Source organism: Ammodytes marinus (genome assembly GCF_949987685.1).
Source record: "Ammodytes marinus genome assembly, chromosome: 13".
In the NCBI taxonomy this organism is placed as follows: Eukaryota; Metazoa; Chordata; class Actinopteri; order Uranoscopiformes; family Ammodytidae; genus Ammodytes; species Ammodytes marinus.
The window spans coordinates 6,673,420-6,694,434 of NC_137217.1; the positions used below are offsets into that span (position 1 = coordinate 6,673,420).

Here is a 21,015-nt window from a genome sequence, read left to right on the forward strand (position 1 = left end):
TGTAGAAACCTAAATTAAAATATTGAACCTGAAAATGAGCATTATATGCAACCTTTAAACCCTGGACTAATAGCCCCAGAAGCACTCATCAACACAATAATTGTTATACATCCTATGTACTACATCACACAAACACACATACATAATACACATGTCTCTGGTGGCTCAGGATGAAATAAAAAACTCCTGTCACAATATATCTGTGCCTCGTATAAGCATCACCTGGGACGAAGGAAAAAATAACAATTCCTGTTGCCCCCTAAAAACTATGACATTAATTTTTCCATTGGCTTTGCACATGCCTGCACGCACTGCCACACTACATTCTTGAGTATCTGGGTTTGATATTTTATCTATGCAAGAAATGTAAATACAGGTTATTGTTTCCCCCAAATTAAGAGGCAGGTTTATACTCAATCAAGCCCTTAGCTTACACAAATTAAACAGAGCTCACTGACTATCTGTTCGGGGTAAGAAAAATGACTGTAAGAAGCAAAAGCTCTGATGAGATTTTTCCGGCCTTGAAAATCCACCCCTAACAAAACTGATTTTTGTAGACAGATTGTATGTGTTAGGACAGACTCAACTACTCATAACAATACAATAATACAATATTTGCACTAACAATCATAATTCAGCAGCAGAACTATGTATACAACAAAGACTTACATGGGATGTGTTATTGCATGACACACAGTACCTTAGATTAAGAAAAAAAAATGTAAAAGAAAAAAAAGTTGGGTGTAGTCATTAGGGACAGCATAATATTATGATGAGTAATGCCAGAAAACTACACTGACTAAATTACAAAAAAGGTTCAAATGTGGCTGATACTGCTAATATTCAAGAAATTAACCATTTCACTGCCAGGGTAAATTAAGTTATAAACTCTTAAAAAGGTGGAGTCTGCGCTTCTGGAAAATGCTTGTTGTCAACATCAGTGAATATCTCCTTGTCAGCCGCTATGTGTCCGTACTGTGTGTGAACTGAAAAAAAATCCAATGTTAATACACAGCCTAGGCTTTGTAAACTGGTATGTTGCTAGCGATGGTGGGCCACCTTTGTTTATATACCCTTTGTTTACATGCCCGTTTACAGAGCCTTGGCTGTGAAGTAACACCAGATTTATTAATTATTATTTAATTCACTGCATATTAAAGCAGCTCCGAGTAACATTTAAATATCTTTTAAACAGCCTCATGTTTCCTCTCATAATCATAAATTACCTTTAACAGCAAACGAGACCATCAGTGCAAAGAAATACGTTTTTATATAGTTTTTATTACTGCATTTGGTCTGGTCGTACACCCAGTCCGATTTTCGGTTCGCTCGTGCATGCTCTATGGTCACATATCCGTATTGGTCGCAGATTTCAATGAGGCGCAGCAACGCGATTTGAGAAGCCTATCCCTCCAGGTGAGGGAAGGGGAGCGGGAGCCTTGTTTGAGACAGTTATTTGTCGTCATAATGACTGATAACGGGGCTGAACCATCAAAGAAAAAAAAGAGAATGCAATGAAGAAAAGCTAAAAGGGAGAGTGATACAGGCTACAGGCGGGACGAGGGTGTTGCCAAGCAACGTGTATACAATTTCACGGGAGCGAACTAGACTGCATTGTTTACTCCTAAAGGAATGAGCGGTTGGTACTAACACAAAGTTTGCTTTGCTTCACCATCATCAGATAACCATTATCTGAAATAGTCATTATTTACATCAACAACACAATCACATTACCTCATCGAGATCCATACTAACTGCCGTCTCTCGTTCATTCGCTTTCTGTGAGGACACGTAATCTTTCAGCTCCGTGAGAGAGAGTAGTTAGGTGACGCTGCTGCATCAACTCATTGCAATCAGGTGTGTGTAGCACTGACTGGCATTAGTTGATGCAGTGTCAAACCCACTCTCACGGAGCCGAAAAGAGTCCTCACACTTTCAACACACGGACATGCACTATATTGCGCCCTTCTCAGTTCACACTCGCACGCCTGGCACGAGCTAGAAAACAGCTTTGCGACAGTGGGCGTCGTAGAAATACTACCGCTTTTGTCCAAAGGGGCCGCCAACGTGCAATGTTACTCGTAGTGGCTTTAAGGATTTTTTTCAGTGCACACACAGTATGGACAGGAAGCCGAATTGTTAGGAGATATTTAATGATTTTGACAAGAAGTGATTTTGTCAACAAGTGTTCTCCAGAATCCATGAATCCAGATATGACTAAGTGACACATGTAGCTTTGAGTGACGGACATACCTCAGTGGGAGAGCCTAAGTCTGCAGAGGGGCTGCAGGTGCTAGTGTCTGGGAGGGCGGTGCCAGCACTGCTGCGCACTGGGGACGACGGAGCAGCACCAGCAGGGGGTTCTGGGATACTGGACGTCTGACGCAAGATGCCATGCTTCTGTAAACGAGCCCACGTAGAACTCCAGCTCAGAAGGAGCTCATACAAGAGCTGGACCTGGAGAGGGACAGAAACAGAAGAAGAGAATATTTGAAGCTGAGCTATTAACACTGATTGGGGTCAACTGTAATCGACTGTAGTCTAATGCAACGCAGGGTTCTTATGTCAATCATTCCATTTCTTTCCTTCTGCGTTCATGGGAAGCATGGGAAGAAAGCTCTTGCTCATTATACACACAGTGGACATAGCTTTGACCATGGCAACAAAGCTAAATACACTTCCAATACATGAAGTGTACAGTGCCAATTGAGCGCATTCTGAATGATAACACACCACAAGTAGTTTTAATATTTGAAACCAGATTCACAATGTATTTTTTTTGCCAAGGTCTGACTCAAACAGCTGCACTGGGGAGTTCTCATGTAGTCCTGACTTCTGAGGCCATTACCATGATTTGGCTTGGCAGCTTTGTAGTTATATGACACTAAACCTAGTTTAAATTGAGAGAGAAAGAGGGGCAGAGAGTAGGAAGAAATATTAACCAGAAATGGACTGGACAACTGTCCATTCCTATTTCTCCCACTCTTCCTCTGGTATTTATCCTCCAGAGAGGCTTCATTTCACCAACAGAAATGATGTAAACCCTATATGTTAATGTGTCTTTTTGATGGCTGATTATTCAAAACAGCAGAGCGTGGTCACACACACGTTCTTCGCCATGCACATTTGTTATCCATAACAACAAATACTCTCAAGGAAACAACCACAGAGGAAAGTTGAGTTGTGTCATCAATTTCCCCCTGCAGAACTCACCACGGTTAGGAAAAACTGAAGGCTCAGCGTCAAGTGTTCTCAACTATTTATCATGTGTTCACATGAAAAGAGGGCCTTAGCTTTTAAACAACAACAAAGCCAAAAACAAGAGTGGAAAACATGAGGAGAAGGCAGGGGAATGTGCTGTGATGCTTTCAGTTATTCATGCATTCAACTCAGTGTTCCTTTAGAGGAGAGAGGGAAAGAAAGGGAGAAAAGCAACGCTCTTTCACAGTGAGCTAATTTCTGGATTTCAAATGCTTCGCTTCTGCAGCCAACTTACCCCCCCGACCCCCACCACCACTGAGGGTCCCTCAAAAAAGTAAAGGTGCACAGACCCATGAGCACATACACACAAAATAGCCTTCTCTACTCCAAACAAATTTTCTTACCCAACATTGGACACAGACACACACACACACACACACACACATGCACGCCTGTTAGCGCACCGCATTACAGGGAGGCCTTCCATAAATAAGCATAAATCAAATGAAAAGCAGCACAATACATTACAGCTGGGCCATTTCAAACATGTCCAGGAAGAGCTGCTGAACGCCGATCCAGCGGGCCGCCCAGGGACGGGGGCCAACAGCTGTCTACCATACCCGACCGAAACGCACTGCCGACAGCAGAGGTATACGGCTCCACGCTCTCTCTTCTCCGAGAAGTCTGAAGGCCTGGAAGTCCAACCAAGCACAACGGGGCCTACTGCACTCAGCAGCAGATGTGGGAAGGGACAGTAAAGAATGAAGAGTAAAGGAGAAAAGGCAAGGGGTGAGTGCTTTGTGGCTGACATCAAGGGTCATTACGTGACCTGTGTTTTCGCAGAGTCAAGGGGTTTAGAAGTCCCTATCCATAATTTGATGATGTGATTTTTTTTTTGTACATTCCTCTATTACGTAATTCCTTTTATGTAGTCTTTCATCGTTTGTCTTCACATTTCATTTAGTCTTTCTCGACATCCTTACCACAATCTATCCTTCTTTCCCCTCGTCTCTTATATTCCTCCTGCCATTTGTTCCATACTTCATCTACTTCCTTCCCATAATATCGCTGCTTGGTTGGTTCAGTCCAGCTACTGCTGTCAGACTAGTGGGCAGGTTGGGGCCAAACACACACAAAGACATACACACACACACACAAACACACACACACACACACCAGCGCTTCCATGAGCTCACGATACATATGCCACATTTCATGAGTCGGGGAAGCGAGCAGAACATTTGGAGGAGCAGGGAACTCCAAAGACCTGTCATCTGCAGATCAGGAGGTCTGCTGGGCGGCAGTAGTACAAACTGGAGACTGAACAGAGGCTTCCACAGTCATTCATAAAAACACGCAGATGAAAGAGGAGGAGATCGTGCATATGGTGTTCGTGTTCCTTCGATCCAAGCAGTTTACGTAGAAACTTCACAAACGTGACATATTGTTGAGTGTGTGCGATGTGTGTGTGTGTGTGTGTGTGTGTGTGTGTGTGTGTGTGAGTGTGTGTGTGTATTTGTGCACATGTGTTCGCTGGATTGATGTACAGTTACGGTATGTGTCAAAGGTCAAAGCAAAGGGTAGTGGTGGTGTGTGTGTGTGTTTGCAAATTCCAAGGTGGTCCTGAGAAATTGAAAGTGTAGCTACTTAGACCACCCTACTGAGACCCACGTGATGTATATACACACACATTTTAGAGACCACAGTAGTTACTGCAATACTAGCAAACATATGCAATTTGGATATGATCACCATTCCATTAAATGTTAGTTGACATTATTTTGATACGTATAAAAGGAATAGTGGGACGTTGCTGTTGAACAGAACAATCACTGCCCTGAGTTATGAGTGCAACAAAATAACTCTAGTCTGTCTATCTGGTACAGGGTTGTATGAATGTGGGTCTGTGTACTGCATGTGACAATTCACCTTGGGTGTTCTGCATTACAATGAAACGAACATGTGTTGGAAACATGCATTAAAAGCTGATTGTCCCCTTGTTAGCGCCTTGGTTTTTATGCGTACATAATGTGTGAGCATGAGACTGTCTTCACATGGTGTGATCCCTGTTTTACTGCTGCTTATCCCTTATTTCCCTACAAACATTTTCTCACCCTTACAAAGACACTTATCTCACTTCCTGGCTTAGCTGCAGTTGCACCCTTATATTTTTCAACTGCCAAAATCCATTCAGAAATGAACCCATTCATATGTTCAGTCACTTTCATGGACATAATTATACAAATGGCAACACTTTTCATGCTTCTAAGGTGGAATCTGAGATTATTGTGTAGTGCTTGGTGTCATAACCACTTTTTGTAAAAATCAGTAAATGGTCTCCTAAGAATCCCCTACCTGTCTGCAATGTGTGTACTGAAAAAAAATCCAGTGTTATTCCACAGCCTAGGCTCTATAAACAGGTATGTTGCTAGCTACGGTGGGCAACCTTTGGTTAAATACCCATTGTTACCAGTTTACAGAGCACGCACAGAGTACGGACAGGTAGTAGTTGTGAGGAGATATTCACTGGTTTTAACAAAAAGTGATTTTGCCAACAAGCGTTCTCCAAAATCTCTGACAAATATTACATAACCCATTCAGCCAGTAGCTACCTGTAAAATGCTAAATAAAAGTTTAGAAAAGGGAGCGATAAAACACTTGAAAGCCCGACCATTTCACCCCAGTTTCTAAAAATACCTTTGTTTGTGCCATGAAGTAATTCACTGCATATTACGGAAAATCTGATTTAATGTCACAGAAATGCAGTTTGGACGCCAGGAGAAGTTAAGAGGCCAAACCCTTTGGTTTCATTTGTTTAGTTTCAACGTATTAATGTCTCAAAATGTGTGTGATAATTATTGGTTGATTGTCAAATCCTAGATGTAAGTCCACCGCCTAGCCTCCTCCCGTTCCATACACACATCACAGTGTTTCCATCGCGCTGTGTTGGCGGTAGTTATTTCGCAGCAACTGTGCAGCGCTCTGACATCCCCGTATACATTCCCACAAATGGCAATGCTAATTAGAAAGAGGAGTAAGTAGTGTGAGGTCTCTTTTGTTTCTGAGAGGGCGGGATGGCTCTGGCAGTGGTTCTCAGAGAGCTGCCTGAAATGGTAGAGTATTAACTTATGACCCCCCCTCGAGTCAGCAATTTACACAGAAGAGGTGAACAGATGGGAAGAGAGAGCAGAGGGATTGTGATGAAAGAGAAGAAAAAAGCAGAAGAGAAGAGAAGTTTTCATTGGACCCAAAAAATAATAATGAATCATCATATGATCGCAATAAGCCTTCCTAGCTTTTGCCAGACGCAGGCACTCTCATTTGAAAAGGGAGAACAGAGGAGAAGAAGAAAGGGATTAAACTTTCCTTCAATAAACGAGCGGCTCTCCTCATCTCTGGGAAACTTTTCACCACTAACAGATTAAGGCCTTTCATTCGTTTCTGGTACCAATTCCCCTCAATATTGCCGCGGCTCGTCACTGTGGTCGGAGACATTTAACAGTGTGACCACTCGAAAGGTCGCCCCAATTAAGTGTTTACGGAGGACGCTAATTCAATACAGCTAATTCAATTGCGAAAAAACAAACCATGTGTAATGGTACATGTAGACATGATTACAGCGCCGTAGCAGCGCAATGAGAAAGAACGCAGAGTCCCAAGCGTGAGACAAACATGTTCCGATTCCAATCTGTCCGTATTCATCAGGCTCTCGGTAAACATAATAACACACTGTAAAACAATGATGATGAGTCTTGCAAATTCCAGGGCTCTCCTCCACTCAGACCTCGGTACGTTGGACCAAAACAAACAAAGCAACACTCTCTTGTTTACACTTCCATTTTCATGAAAGTCATACTAGGTAAGAAGATGAGACGTTTTGTTTGTTTATTGGAGTCAATCTATGTTAAAAAACCCAGCAGAGGCAGGATCTTCCTGCCAGGGTTCGTGTGGTCATATTTCAGCAAAGTTTACAAGGGGATGATTTGTATAAATATACATGTAAATCCGATGACTACTTTTAGATCCGGGACTCCGTCTCACTGACCTGAGGGTTGGAGCACTTGACGTGGATGGGCTGCAGATCAACATGGAGGCAAACTACAAAGGAGTGTCTTCCTTCAGAGCAGCTCTGCAGTTTATGGGATGTGACGGCCAGGGTGGAGGTGCAGCCCATAGGCTCCAGCAGGCTCAGGCTGCGCTGCTGTCCCAGCAATGTGTAGACACTGAACTGACTCAAGCTCACTGTCCAGGGGAAGGCATCACCTGGTGTTAGACATAGAAAAATAGGGATGCATTTAAGGTCACCTGATATGCAAAATTGTCATGGTTTTCAAGATTAATTGGGGTCCCGGTGTGACTACAGACTACCAAAATGAGAGAAAAAACAACCCTCTCTCTTTTGTTCCACCACCACTTTTCTGAAAACCACTGATACCCCTGACTGGCAGTTAGATTCAAACCCGCAGTAAGAATTCAGGGCCAATCAGAGCAGTCTGGGCTTGTTGGAAGGCGGGGCTTAAAGAGACAGGTGATAAAATGGAGCATTACAGACATAGGCTGAAAATAGGAGATTTAGCAATGGCACTGTGATAAATATAAAAGGTTTTTTGGACATACACCATGAAAACAATTCCTAGTAGAAAACCCAAATTACAATTTTGAACCTGAAAATGAGCATAATATGTGACCTTTAAAAAAATGTGGGAAAGGGATGAAACAGTGGGAGACAGAAGATGGGAATTGCAACAGAGAGATATTGGCAGAGGCTGAGAGCAGCAGGGAGGACAGAAGACTGCAGGTCAAGGGAGAGCAAAGAGCACAAGCCAAGTCATTGTGAAACTGAGAGGAAGACCAGTTGAAACGCACAAAAGCTCAGAAAAGATTTGCAACGAGGCGGACAAGAAAGTGCAATGGATTAAAATATCAGAAAGATAAGTCAGCCGTGCTTATTTTTAAAGAACACTAGTACAATTGGATAATTCCTTCCACTTACCTCGAAAATCTGAGCCTATTACTCTGCTCTTTCTTATCCCCTGATGAGAAAACTTCAGGGAAAGCACACATGACGCACTAAAGAGTAGTATCCCGTGTCAAAAAAAACATTCTACACCCAACAAGCAGGCAGAGGATCCTATCAAAACACACTGTTAAAATGAGGGTCTTTTCTCAATCAGTGGGTCTGAGACAAGATGCCACACCCTGGGAGAGCTTGGACTTGTTAAACTTGCCAGCCCTGGTAGAGCCGTCGCACAGAGAAGGGGGAATTGTCTGCCAGCAAAGGGCCTTGAAGAGCATATTTCCCATGCACGGTGGGCAGCCGGGTGCTTTGATCCACAGCATTGAAAATGAAAGATGAAGAGTTTTTCAAAGGGTAGGAATGAATTACTAAAAGCATGGGTTGTTAATTTTAACGGCAACATTGACAAGGCTGCTGATGTCACTGTTTTTGCTGTCGTTTTTCTTTCTCCTCCATTTTTGAAATCCGTATGCCCAATGCTGATGTCATTGAGGAGTTGAGAGAGCGAGCGAGAGAGAAAGAGAGAAAAAGGAGGGTGGCCCCCTTTTTTCTTCTTCTGAAGAGAAAACACTGCTCAACCTTCTGAGTGCTGCTTATGTCAACTCGACCAGGTGTGCGCACCACATGTGCAAAGTCTATCTCTCAAAGTCGCTCTACTTAAGTTTGTTTGCCTTTTGTCATGGTAAATGAGTAGTAGTGGGTCAAAGGTTTGCCCAGTGTTGAAAAGGCCATAATGATGAGGAATTCACATTATGTCGCCTATTACTATAATGGAAACATTAATTTCAATTATTAATAAAAGCAAATTAATTTGTATCAAAGTTGATTTTACCCAGACATTGAATTTATTTTCCAAGACTTCCATCATTGACCTATGGACCATCACCACCTGTTTTCTAAAGTGTACAATTTTCTTCTCTTTTAAAGGTGCAGTGTGTAAATGGAATTGGTGTTTTTCAGAACTCACTTGGCAGTAATGGCATATAATATTCACAAGTATGTTTTAATTAGTGTATAATCGCTTGAAAATCAAAGCTTTTTTATTAATGCCTTAGAATGAGCCTTGCATACCTACATAGGAGCATAGCGCCGCCATGTTGTACCACTATGTTTCTACAGTAGCACAGAAAGGACAAACTTAACTGCCGTACATGTTTATATATGTAGTGGGTGTCCTGGGGAAAGGCACCTGTTCGAAGACGAAGAAGAAGTACTACAGAACAAATAACTAAATACATCTTCACCTCATCACTTGATATTGTGACTTGAGGCAGTAGTGGATGACACCATCTTTAGTAACTAGCTTCTTGACTTTGAAGCCCACCAAATCTTCTGTTACTGCTCCAAACAGGAGGGGTAGAGACGGAGCATTGCATTCTAGAACTTTCACCACTAGATGACCCCAAAAATACACCTTTCTTACACACCACACCTTTTAATCTTTCAGATCAATCTTTTTGACAGCAGGTCATTCTGGGTTCTCAATGTATATCAAGGTGTGTGTTCTTTTCAAGGCATTTTTAAAATCATTCAAATGTCAGATTTAATTAGACAAGAGTATAAAAAAGCTGCAGTACCTTCCTCCAAGATGGGCTTGGAGACCACAAAGGGGAGCTCCTGCAGCGGTTCCATGTACTTGTGGCCAGCACTGAGGACATTGATTTGCGGCAGACAGACAACCAGGGTCCCGGGCATGGAGGCCTGGTTGTGGTACCAGCTACGGACAGTGCCTGGAATGTCACCGCAGATGATGGTGCTCGGGGAGGGCAGGCTGTCATTAGGCAGGAACACACAACATGACTGCAGCTCCAACTGGATAGACAGGGGCAGAGAGAAAAATAAAAGGACAACATGAGATCATGTTAATCAATCGCGTGTCACTTGATCACAGAGCGCCCATTTGTCTCAGCCTCTTGTGGGTGCCAACATTAGAGGACTTGGATTGAGTTGGAAAGGCCCCTAAGAAAAAGAATGTGTGCACAATGTTGGGTGTTGTTGGAAAAGACTGAACATGCTTAATAAAACCGTCCCTGATTTAAAAAAATGGAAAGCGTCCATCCCACATTTAGTCATGCATGCTGCGCTGCTTAATGCCTATGACAAACTTAACTTTGTTATATGTTATTATAAGACCATCACTGTATATGCTCTAATATTATGTGTTTGAGTTTCAGTTATGCTTTGGAAAGATGGACTTGCTTTCAAAAAACTTTACAAAGTAGAACATGAGACTTTCAATGCCCATTTAAAACCAATGTGAAATTCCATATCACAGAAACAGAACACCCTTTACAATTCCAGGGACTTTTGACTGTTAAATCTTGAACTTCAATCATTTTTGAAGTCTTTTAAAAAAGGGGTTTATGATCCATTCCAACTGCATTATGTCACACATATTTCTGTTCACCAAGAAAGGCAAAATTTACAAGCAGATAGGTCAGTAACCAGTAGCTAGTAAGTGTAGGAGCAGTGTCTTTTTCCATTCACCGGGCCTGCAACAATTTAAAAGACCAGTTAACAGAACAGAGAGGAGTACAGGTGCTGCCAGATATTTGTGTGTGTGTGTGTGTGTGTGTGTGTGTGTGTGTGTGTGTGTGTGTGTGTGTGTGTGTGTGTGCGCGTGTGCGTGTGTGTGTGTGCGTGTGTGTGTGTGTGTCTGTCTGTGTTTAAGAGCTGCTCAGCTTAGTGACAAGGCAAGTAAGCACTCCTACATTCAGTCTACAAACACACAAACACAAGTACTTCTACTCTCTTATACTCCACTGAAATGTGCAAATGAATTTGCCTCTGCTAACACACACATTTTGGAAAGCCTGTGACAGGCCTGTATATGGAGACCATTTCCCCCAGCGTTGACGAGAGTTGAGAGAGAATGTCAAAAACTAAAAAAAAGATTAAAAGAGAGAAATAGAAATGGAGAGAAAGAGAGAGATATGGTTACACATTCATCTCACGCTGCTTCCTCTTATGATTACTCTTCAAAGGGGGGTTTGAAATCTGAACACTTTTGCACACTGACACATAAGGCTTTGGCCTTTTTTTAAGAGCTGACACGCAGGAAGAAAATCCATTGACACTGGCTGGTCTGCTGCAGATCTTAGCAGGGTTAAGCTGTAAAGCAGGCACACACACGGAAAGCGCTGGGTTTAACACTGTGACTCTGGTCTGCACCTTGAGCTCACTGCCTTCGGCTAATGCTCTCCTGCTGGACATCTTGGTTTAGTCATCCACATTATTACACATTACCTCTTCAGCTTGGGCAATTCCGCAACCATCAAAATATGCTTTAAACAATGGCACAATGAAAGGGATGTCAGTATCAAGAACATAAAGACACAGTAAGGAAAACCCAGGAGCTATGGCAACCAATAATGTATTCATTCAAGGGCTTCATCTGCTTACACTGCAATATCACATTCTTTAAAGTATGTCAAAAACAATATAAACCTCAAAAACCATTTAAAAAAGGCAATCAAATAGCAATAGCAATGGTCATTATTTCACTTTCCATCAATTAACAGTTTTAGGAAAAATGAAATGAAGAAGCAAGATCCAACATATAATACTGTAAACGCAGATGTAGATCTCTGTATATATGTTTTAGGCTTAAGCCTATTACTGTCAGAGATAAAGATAAATACTAAGTTCAACCATAGCAAATGGAAAGTAATCTTATACTTCCAACATGTTTTGTTTTGAATGGGTCATTTCACAGAACAGCTAACCAACCATACACACCACAATTGTAAATGACTACAATTACCCAAATTATTTTAGTTCCCGTACTGTGTCTGATGGTTGACTACATCTGTCACCATATTTCAAACTTTGAGAGCAAAACTTTTATACACAATCATAGGAAAAGATTAAACAGTAAAATAAATTCTCACTGATGAGAGTTCTCCCTGGGTAGGTAGTAAAGGAAACTGGTAAGTCCGCATCTGGGAAGGCACACTTTATGTTTTGTATTAAAGTTGTTATAAGTAATTATGGGATTTAACAAAAAAATAGATATGAAGTAGATTTTGTAGACTTTAATGGAAAGGGTGAGTTATTTGCGTGACACACTTTAGGTTAGAATTTGTTTTGGGGGTGAAGGTAACCCGAGGAAAAAGGGGGACTTTTTTGGTATTAGGGGTAGCTTATGCCACAATAAATCTTTCTTATCCTAAAGCAGGGCAGATAAAAATTGGCACCAACTGTGTAAGCTACCGCCATAATTGCAAGAGTGTGCACAAAAAAACATAATGTAATACCCGTTAATGGTGTTTGCTTATGACTTTTTAATGCGTTGCTGTTGTTCCCCATGGCAACGCAACACCAAAGATGATGTCAAGTGTATGGTAGCCACAGACTTGCCACATCACACAGTGAAATACTAACAATAATCAGATAACATCTCACAGATGACAACAGAAGGAAAATGTTGAACAATTGAATGGCACTCGCTGGGCATGAAGACCACAGTTTTTACATGTTTACGCTATAGCGAAATGCCTGAAAAATGCTTCCAAGGGGCCTAAGTATGTAATGGAAAAGTAAATGGCCTGTCAGTCCGAAAACTGGGTGATACAAAACTAATCTGTAGTCCGCCGTCCCCCCGAGCTAATAAAATACCACACAAAACACAGAAACAAACATGTTGTAATTCACAATGGCAACAGTGCATTAAGCCGTCTGAAGGCGAGGGCGGTGGATAAAGCAACATTTGCTTTTCTCTGGAGTGAGGGAGATAAGAACAACAGTGAACTGGGCATTCCAGGCACTGGGGACCAGAGGTTGAGGCCGAGGATGAATCTGACTTCAAATCACACAGTTGCCAGAAAAAGGATTACAGCACAGAAAGACCAGGGGAATGATACGATACCAAATAGATGCATAACCGTGATGTGAGTCAAATATCTTGCCAGGCGTCTGGATTGGATCGCACTAAAGTCTGCGGGGCCAGAGAGTGCATGAACAAAATACTTATTGTAACCCATACCTACTTCAGAAGGTAACACGGTTACTGGCCCAGGTTGTATCCAAGACAAATATGGTAAACAAGTCAGATCAAAATATAATGAGAAGGAGAAAGCACACATAGAGAGGGAGCATGCCTCTGCCAAGGGTGAACAATCGTCTACATTTGTTATTTTAATAATAGAAAATGTTTAGGAATGTTTAATCTGCATCTGGATCTGAAGCAAAAAAATACACCGTGATAGACAATCATGGGATAAATGTGCCAGACTTTCTACAAGAGTACAATAGTTCATGAGAAAATGTTTTAAAATGTCTTCTTGTGCAATGTTGAGAAATCCTTTGAAATGACCTCTGGTTTGGAAGCCCCTTGTTCCATGAGCCATGGCATAACCTTCCTTGAGTGGATGATACATTCTGCTAACAGACGACACATGGGACCAAAAAGAGGACATTCTTGGGTGAGAGGGTGAGAGAGGCTACGCACTTCATTTGGGTGTATTAAAACCTTTTAACTCTCTACACCCGAAATGCATGCCGTATAATATGTTTTATATGATGGGAGGACAGAAAAAAAACGGGTCCCCCACTGATGAGACTCAGAAAAGAGGAAAGTTCAATATGACCTCCACCCAAATAAATGTATATTCACTGACATGATCCCGTTACTATGGAGACCAGGGCAAACCACTGGTCATCAAACCTTCATGCCAAACAATTCATGCTGAGATGACCTCAAAGTACCACCGAAACTTATTGACTAAAAAATTTAAAAAAACAATCCATTGTTCTATAGTCGTGACACCCTTAACGGGCATGTGAACGCTGGCTATCACCAACCGTGTCCTATGGGCCACCACTAACAGTGGGTCTCACTGGCTAACCTCGCAAACCCCATTCTGCGGCCTCATGTTTGAGCTGTGACTCACACACAGACACACGCACACACACACACACACACAGACACACACACACACGCACGCACGCACGCACGCACGCACGCACGCACGCACACACACACACACACACACACACACACACACACACACACACACACACACACACACACACACACACACACACACACACACACACACACACACACACACACACACACACACACACACACACACACACACACACACACACACACACACACACACACAGTATCAAGACGGGCAAGGGCAAGACGAGGGGAGCAATGGCACTGCTGCCGAACACCACTGACAGATCCATCGAGAGAAATAGCCTGAGGTCAGAATGTTCACACATGCATCACTGCTTTGGCCGCTGCCAAAACCATTGACAGCTCCTCTCCTCTGACAGACTCGATATCCATCTATCCCTCCATCCCTCTACCCCTCCCAATGATTATGTGTCCTTTCGTCCCTCGCTCCGCTGAGGTCTGGCTGTTGATGTCCAGCTCTCTGACCATGACCATGCATTGATTCTGGGTGGAAAGTCTGTGTAGAGATGTTGTTACCGGAGCAAAGGGGGGGCCAAGGAAAGCCCTAAAGGAGGGGTATGAGGAGAGGAGAGATCCAATGTTTGTGTCCAGTGTTATGAAATGGGTGCATACGTTGCACACAAAAAAAGAATGGCCTCTGCACTAACAGGTCAAAGCTGAAAGTGAGAGCATGTGTGTGTGTTTCATGTCACAACTTCAGGTTTAAAAGTTCATGGAGGTTGAGCAGGGTCATGTTTGGTATTCCACACAATTGTGTTTAACAGCTCTGTAACAGGCCAATAAACACAGCACTGGAAGCAGTTAGTCTGTGTGACAATGTCCCCCTACCGCGAGCTGACGGCCATGCCAGGTTCATGTATTTTTGTAAGGGTATGTGAGTGTGAAGGAGGGAAAGCTTGGGCAAATGTCCTGCAAACAAAACAGGTATGCCAAGTTGACCTAAAACTCACTGAGTTCTGTCACATGCTTGGGAGGCAAAAAGGCCACACATTTTCAAGTGTGTTGCTGTACTTAACAAGCCACTCACAAGGCTCTGCAAACTCAATTAAATCTCTATCCATAACGGGAGAGTGAAAATACATTTTCTGTCAGGGTAAACCCGTGGAATAAGGCTAATTTTCCAAGTGCGGCAAAAAGGGAAAATACTGAAATGAATTTAAAAATAGAAGTGGGCACAAATATCTGAGGGCCAGGAGCATAATTGCAGTGTGGAATATCTGTTACACAACTTTACCCTCTGCGGGGTTCAGGGTAATGTGGAATAAAACTGCAGCAAAAAAAGACAGAATGACTCAGCCTCGACAAACAATAAATACAGCACAGACCTTTTTTGGCGTGTGTATGTGTGACCTATGTTTTGGGTAAAACATTAATTTCTTATTGTAAGAAGTGTATTTGGAGCTGAACTACGTTAGGATTATAATATAGATATGGATGAGAGTTAAAGTATGTTCATATAGTATATTCTGTAAGTCATTATAGAGAGTTCAGTTGGGAAAAGAGGAGTCAAAGAGTCATGATTCTAAATTCCTTTTGTGAAATGACATCATGTCCTGTCAAAGTGAAACCAATCATTAAACATAACAAAGGGAGTTAAGTGTCAGCGGCCTGGGACTGCACTTCAGTTACCCACTGTCTCTAATGACAGAATAATTCACGACAAAATACAGAGGGACAATGTGGGTGTGTGTCCGTGTGTGTATTCAGGCGCATGGAGTACTGCTCGCAGCACACTCTATTAATATACTTCAAAAACCGTTTCCAATTTCGACCAGGAAATCTCCTGTTAAAAAAAAAACTGAAGCCAATCAACTCCTTATGAGGCGCTGCACGTGCCGGGCTTTAACTGTGAAAACATGCTCAAATGACATACTTACACGTTTACAAAGGTGGGCACACACACACACACCGAACACACACACAAATGCACGCACACACACACACACTTCTTCTTTTATGTTTACATAGAGTACATGCAAACAGGAACATGCCCCCAAAGTCAAAGATCATACCACCCCCATGAAATGCAGTCATCAGTCTTTAAAGAATGAAATAAAAATGCATAAGCCCAGAGGATTCAGAGTTTAAGAGCACAAAGCATAATATAAAAACCCTATGGCCTCAAGCCAAAACACCTGAATTAACATCCCCCGTCTTCTTTTTTCCTCAAACAAGTGCTGCTCGGAGAAAGCCCCCCCCCCCACTTCTTTTTTTTAATATCCTTGTTGAGACTTGGCGCTGCGCATACCATTTCCTCTGAAGGATGGCACCTGCAACAGCAATGAACTCAGTTAAACAACACTGCTGCAGCGATAAGGTTATACTGCTAGGTCTTTAGTAAGTTCAGTACAACAAGGCTGGCTGCTGCGTCCTTTTCTCCTCCTCCAGTACGCCCCTTCTATGTGGAGAAAATGTCTTTGTTATCTGGCTTACTCATTGAGAGATCTGACATCACACAGGGGGACAGAGACTGGCTGGAAATAATATAGGGATCTGATATCATGTAGCATAAAAAAGATGTGTGCCTCTTCCTTTGTTTAAGTCTCAATATGCACCACTGACAAACAAAGGATTCTATTAACAAAAGTCCCCGTGGGCCCCCAAAAGAGTAAAAGTGCTAGTGGTTTTTTCTGAGTGACAGCCTGGTTATTTAGTAGGTGACCATTGCTTATCCTGAGATTTAGGCCTTGATCCCTCCCCTCTTAAGGCCTTCTAAATGAACAAGGATCTTCTTACACTTTGATCTACAATCACTAGGGCTCTTAATTCAATCTGGATTCTGGATCAGGAAGCCAGAAAGAACGCTGTCAGGAGTAAATAAATACTACTAGAAAAAGAGACAGATGAACAAAAGAGCCTGAAATATTAAAAGAAATCTTAACTGAAACAAGTCCGTTTGGAAAGTGCTTTGATTAAATGGTAAGATGCCTGAAGAGACATTTTTTTTCTCCTTTTTCTTTGTCTATTTCTTTCTTCTCATCCCTGCCTGGCGACACATCACAGAGTTCCAAATATGGGGATTGTTCCATTTTTTTTTTAGCGGCAAGTTTTGCTCCGTTTTATATCCTGATCACTTCCCCCGCTCCATCAGATATAGCATTCACAATCCAGCCACATGTGTGCACCCTGTTTCAAGTACAGTCCTAATACCACCAAAAAAAGTGTCCCTTTTCCCCCTAGCATTGGGGGGGGGGGGGGGGGGGTACGTGATCTGTCTTGTGTAGCGGTTCCCTCCCTTGAGTCTTTGTGAAGATGGTTTATCTGGTTCCAGCAGAGCAGGTTCTAATAGAGAGGAAGCTGAGGGCCAAACACACTCTAGACTTTAAAAGGCCGAGGCCATGTGGAAATGGCCTATATAACCACAGGAGGCTCTTAGGGATCCGCCGAGGCTCGCCAGTAAATGACAGAACAGTGAGTTAGACGGAGGACAGCTTGTCTACTCTGAAGAGCAACTTCAGCTTCAGAGAACGTTACTGTCGGTTAGTTGTTTTGAGCAGTGGTTAAATGCTTCAGACGTGAGCTGACAGATTGCAGGAAAAGGTAGAAAAAGAGAGGAGAAGAGGGTCTGGATTTTTTAGCTCACATAATGAAACAACAAAGGACTATACTCTCAGAGCTTACAACAGTGGAGAACATTAAACAATATATATTAAGTGCTTCTGTATACATGGGTTGGTATGGAAGAGTATTACGGCCACGGGAGAGGGAAAAAAAAGTAGAGGAAGTTTTTTTTGGTTTGATGTGCGTCAAGAATAGAGGGATGAGTGTGTTTAAAGAACGTTTTTCCTTTGAGTTATTGAACCCAGAACTTTGAATCTGTCAACAACTTTCCAGTTTTATCGCACACTTTAACTGTCGGGTTTAATCTCCAACATTGTATTTTGTCTTTTTCCTCGACAATGTATTTTGTCTTTATTCTCGGGGAAAAGAAAACTATTTTTTTTTCTCTGCCGTGGACCAAATACTCTTCCTCAAGTTGGTGTGCTTCACAGCTAATGTTAATTTGTACTGTTTATTGCACCACAGAATTGATAAGCTACCTATATTGCTTAACAGGTCCTACCTGAGCCCAGCAACTTAAAAACCTAGGTCTGCAGTTTGTATTATAGGATGAAGGCAAATTGCCTGTTGCCAACCTTCCTTGAAAAGTATTTTCATCAGCACAACTGTCAGAAATTGGCAGAATTCTGACAGCACTAAATACAAATCTCTGTCACAGTCATCTAACTTGGCAGTGAAATAGGCGTCAAACATTTGTCCTGTGGCTCTGTGGTCAGATCCGCTGTTAAGGCTTATTGTTTTCATATCACTGCAGGGAAGAGAAACTTGGAGGCTCCGGCTGCACACAGCATAGACCCTGCAGGCCAAGATCACCTCTCTGTGGAGCCACCCCAGCACATGTGAAGCACACACACACACACACACACACACACACACACACACACACACACTTTAACACACACAATAAGCAAGCCACGACACACAGGAAATCACCCAGAGATAGAGGAAAGGAAATTAGAAACACCCTCCCAGCATCCCGGGTGAAAACATTTGAAACTCCGGAGCAGAGAAAGATCTCAGCGGAGAGATCGGCAGTGAACGGAAAACACATCCCTTTGTTTTGAAAAACCTGATACCTCTCCAAATGTAATCTTCCTGTTCCTGCACCAGGCGGGACACTGTGTTTCCTAAGTGGCCGGTCAGATGAACAGAAGGTCCACACAGCAGAGCACAACCCCCCCTACCCACCCACCACAGCCCCCCCAATGCAATCTCTCTGGATCCCCCACCCACCGTTAACCTCCCGCTCCCACTACTTCTTCTGCATTCAGCTCGCTCCAAAAACACATTTGGAATAGGGAGTGCAATGGTAAATAGTGTAAAAATAGTGTAAATAGTGTCTCTCTGTAAATGAACATGATTAATGTGTGTATCCGAAGATGACACTGCGCAGATGTGTGTTGCGGTGCGCGGATGTACACAAAATACTGATTTTTTTCCCCCTGCAACCTCAGAGAGCAGCTTTCCTCCACCGATGTCTATGAGAAAGGCATCTAAGCGTGATACCTCCTGACAACAAATAGGGCTAGGTCTCACCCACATGCCCACCGCAAGCAATAAGCTCGTGGCCTGGCACGGGCCCGCACAGCCCAGGCAGCCAGCCATCCCTGTGGCCCTGCATTCCTCTCTTCTAACACTGCTTACAGAAGCTGACAAGCGCTGGAGGTCTCCTTGGCCGAGGTGGAAATCTGCAAAAATAAACGCTTTAGGTGACATGAAGGCTTTGTTTGTTTCTGCTGGCCCCGGCTGTTTGTGTTAGCGCGCTGGGTTAATTGCGACTTTGATCGCTGCGTTTATTGATCCAACAGTGGCCTTAGGAGTGCGGCTGGCCCGGCCTGACTCGCCTTGCTCCCACCGCCCTGATCTCAAATACTTCACATGGGGGTCTTAGGGGTGGGCCACGCCAAACTAAGGCTGTAAGATTAACTGGGAGCAGGGCTGTCATGACTGGAAGTGCTCTAATGATAGCTAAGGTCTCGGCTGAGAAGGGCCAAGGACCACTAGGCTTAATATGGGTGAGACCGTCTGTTAATTGTGAATGGGGTGAATTGGACTTGAATGGATTTGGCTAAGGGTCAGGCTTTATGTTGTGCAAGATTCATGGTACAGCTGTGAAATTAGACATAAGCCTCTATATACAAAGGAATGCTGGTAAGCGGGTTGGATTGTAGCTTGGTCAGATGTATAATAAATAGGCTTGGCTTTGTTTATCTACAGTAGTGGTGTGGCCAGACAATTTTTGCTCGAGGCCAGTTGAAGTGTGTGGAGGTGGTTGTGATTATGTTGTGCAGTATGTAATACGAGGGCCAAGTTGGACCGGTGATGGACTGCAGATAAAAAGAGCTTTTTATTGGCAAAAGCTGACAAATTTCTCACCACTACTGATTTATGCAGTGTGACCGTATATCACACAGGCCAAACTGGGCTGTTCTGAACCTCAGCTGATCTGATTTGACCTGCGTTTGGCACCGCTTTCCCCCTCCGGTCCCAAGACAAAGGGTGTGATGCATGCTCCAACAATTTAAATAGATTCACCTCCAAAACAAGCTTTTCCAAAACACATTCGCAGCAGATCAGCGTGAAAACCGCCATCGCGTTTTTCCCTGACAATATTTGAAACATCCCAATCTTGAAATTGTAGCTGCTGTGACTTTTTTATCCTAATGAAAATCAGCTCCGGGGTCTCTCTCTAGGCCTCTGAGGTTCAAGAGGTTACAGACACACACGAATCCCGGTAAGCACTTTTCCAGTGCAGCCCAGTGCGAGGGTCAAAATATGTGTGTGCGTCTATAATGACTGTGAGGTCAGCGGTGTATTGACACAGCAAGCCAGATGATGGAACAGGATTCTGGCCACACAGGCACATGAGCTCTCCAGTCAACATGTGCATTCACACAAAAACAACAAACTCGCACACAAACCCACACACACTCTTCTCACTCAGTAAACAGCTAATGACACATCTACTGTTACATTGTGAGGTCCTGATTTAGTTCAAGCGATACCAGAGAGGATGAGTGTGTAATCGGGAGAGAATGTACACCCTCTCTCTCTCTCGCTCTTTCATATTCCCTTAGCGCCTTTGCTGTATCCCTCTCTTTCCTTCCTTCCAAATTGCTCTCGGTCTTTCTCCCTCCCTTAGTAGAGATACTTGTGGAGACAAAAATGACATACACTTGTTTTGCCCTCAGCATTAACCCCTTCTCTCTGTTTGCACTACAGCCAATCAGCGCTTCACTTTCAATTAGACAACTGAGGAGTGTGCGCCATAGTAAAATCCTCTTCATTTACCTTTGATCTTGAACAT

At 43.0% G+C, this 21,015-nt stretch overlaps 1 protein-coding gene across 2 annotated transcripts in view; it reads right to left on the minus strand.

Moving 5' to 3' along the window:
• The window catches only part of vps13b (vacuolar protein sorting 13 homolog B), a 379,499-nt gene that overhangs the window by 166,787 nt on the left and 191,697 nt on the right, over positions 1-21,015 (minus strand). For both annotated transcript variants that reach the window (XM_080038971.1, XM_080038972.1), the window contains exons 23-25: positions 9,796-10,030; positions 7,247-7,464; positions 2,254-2,457 (exon numbers count right to left, since the gene is read on the minus strand). In XM_080038971.1, coding sequence (XP_079895097.1) covers positions 2,254-2,457; positions 7,247-7,464; positions 9,796-10,030 — 657 coding nt within the window. The remainder of the gene's footprint in view (positions 1-2,253; positions 2,458-7,246; positions 7,465-9,795; positions 10,031-21,015) is intronic.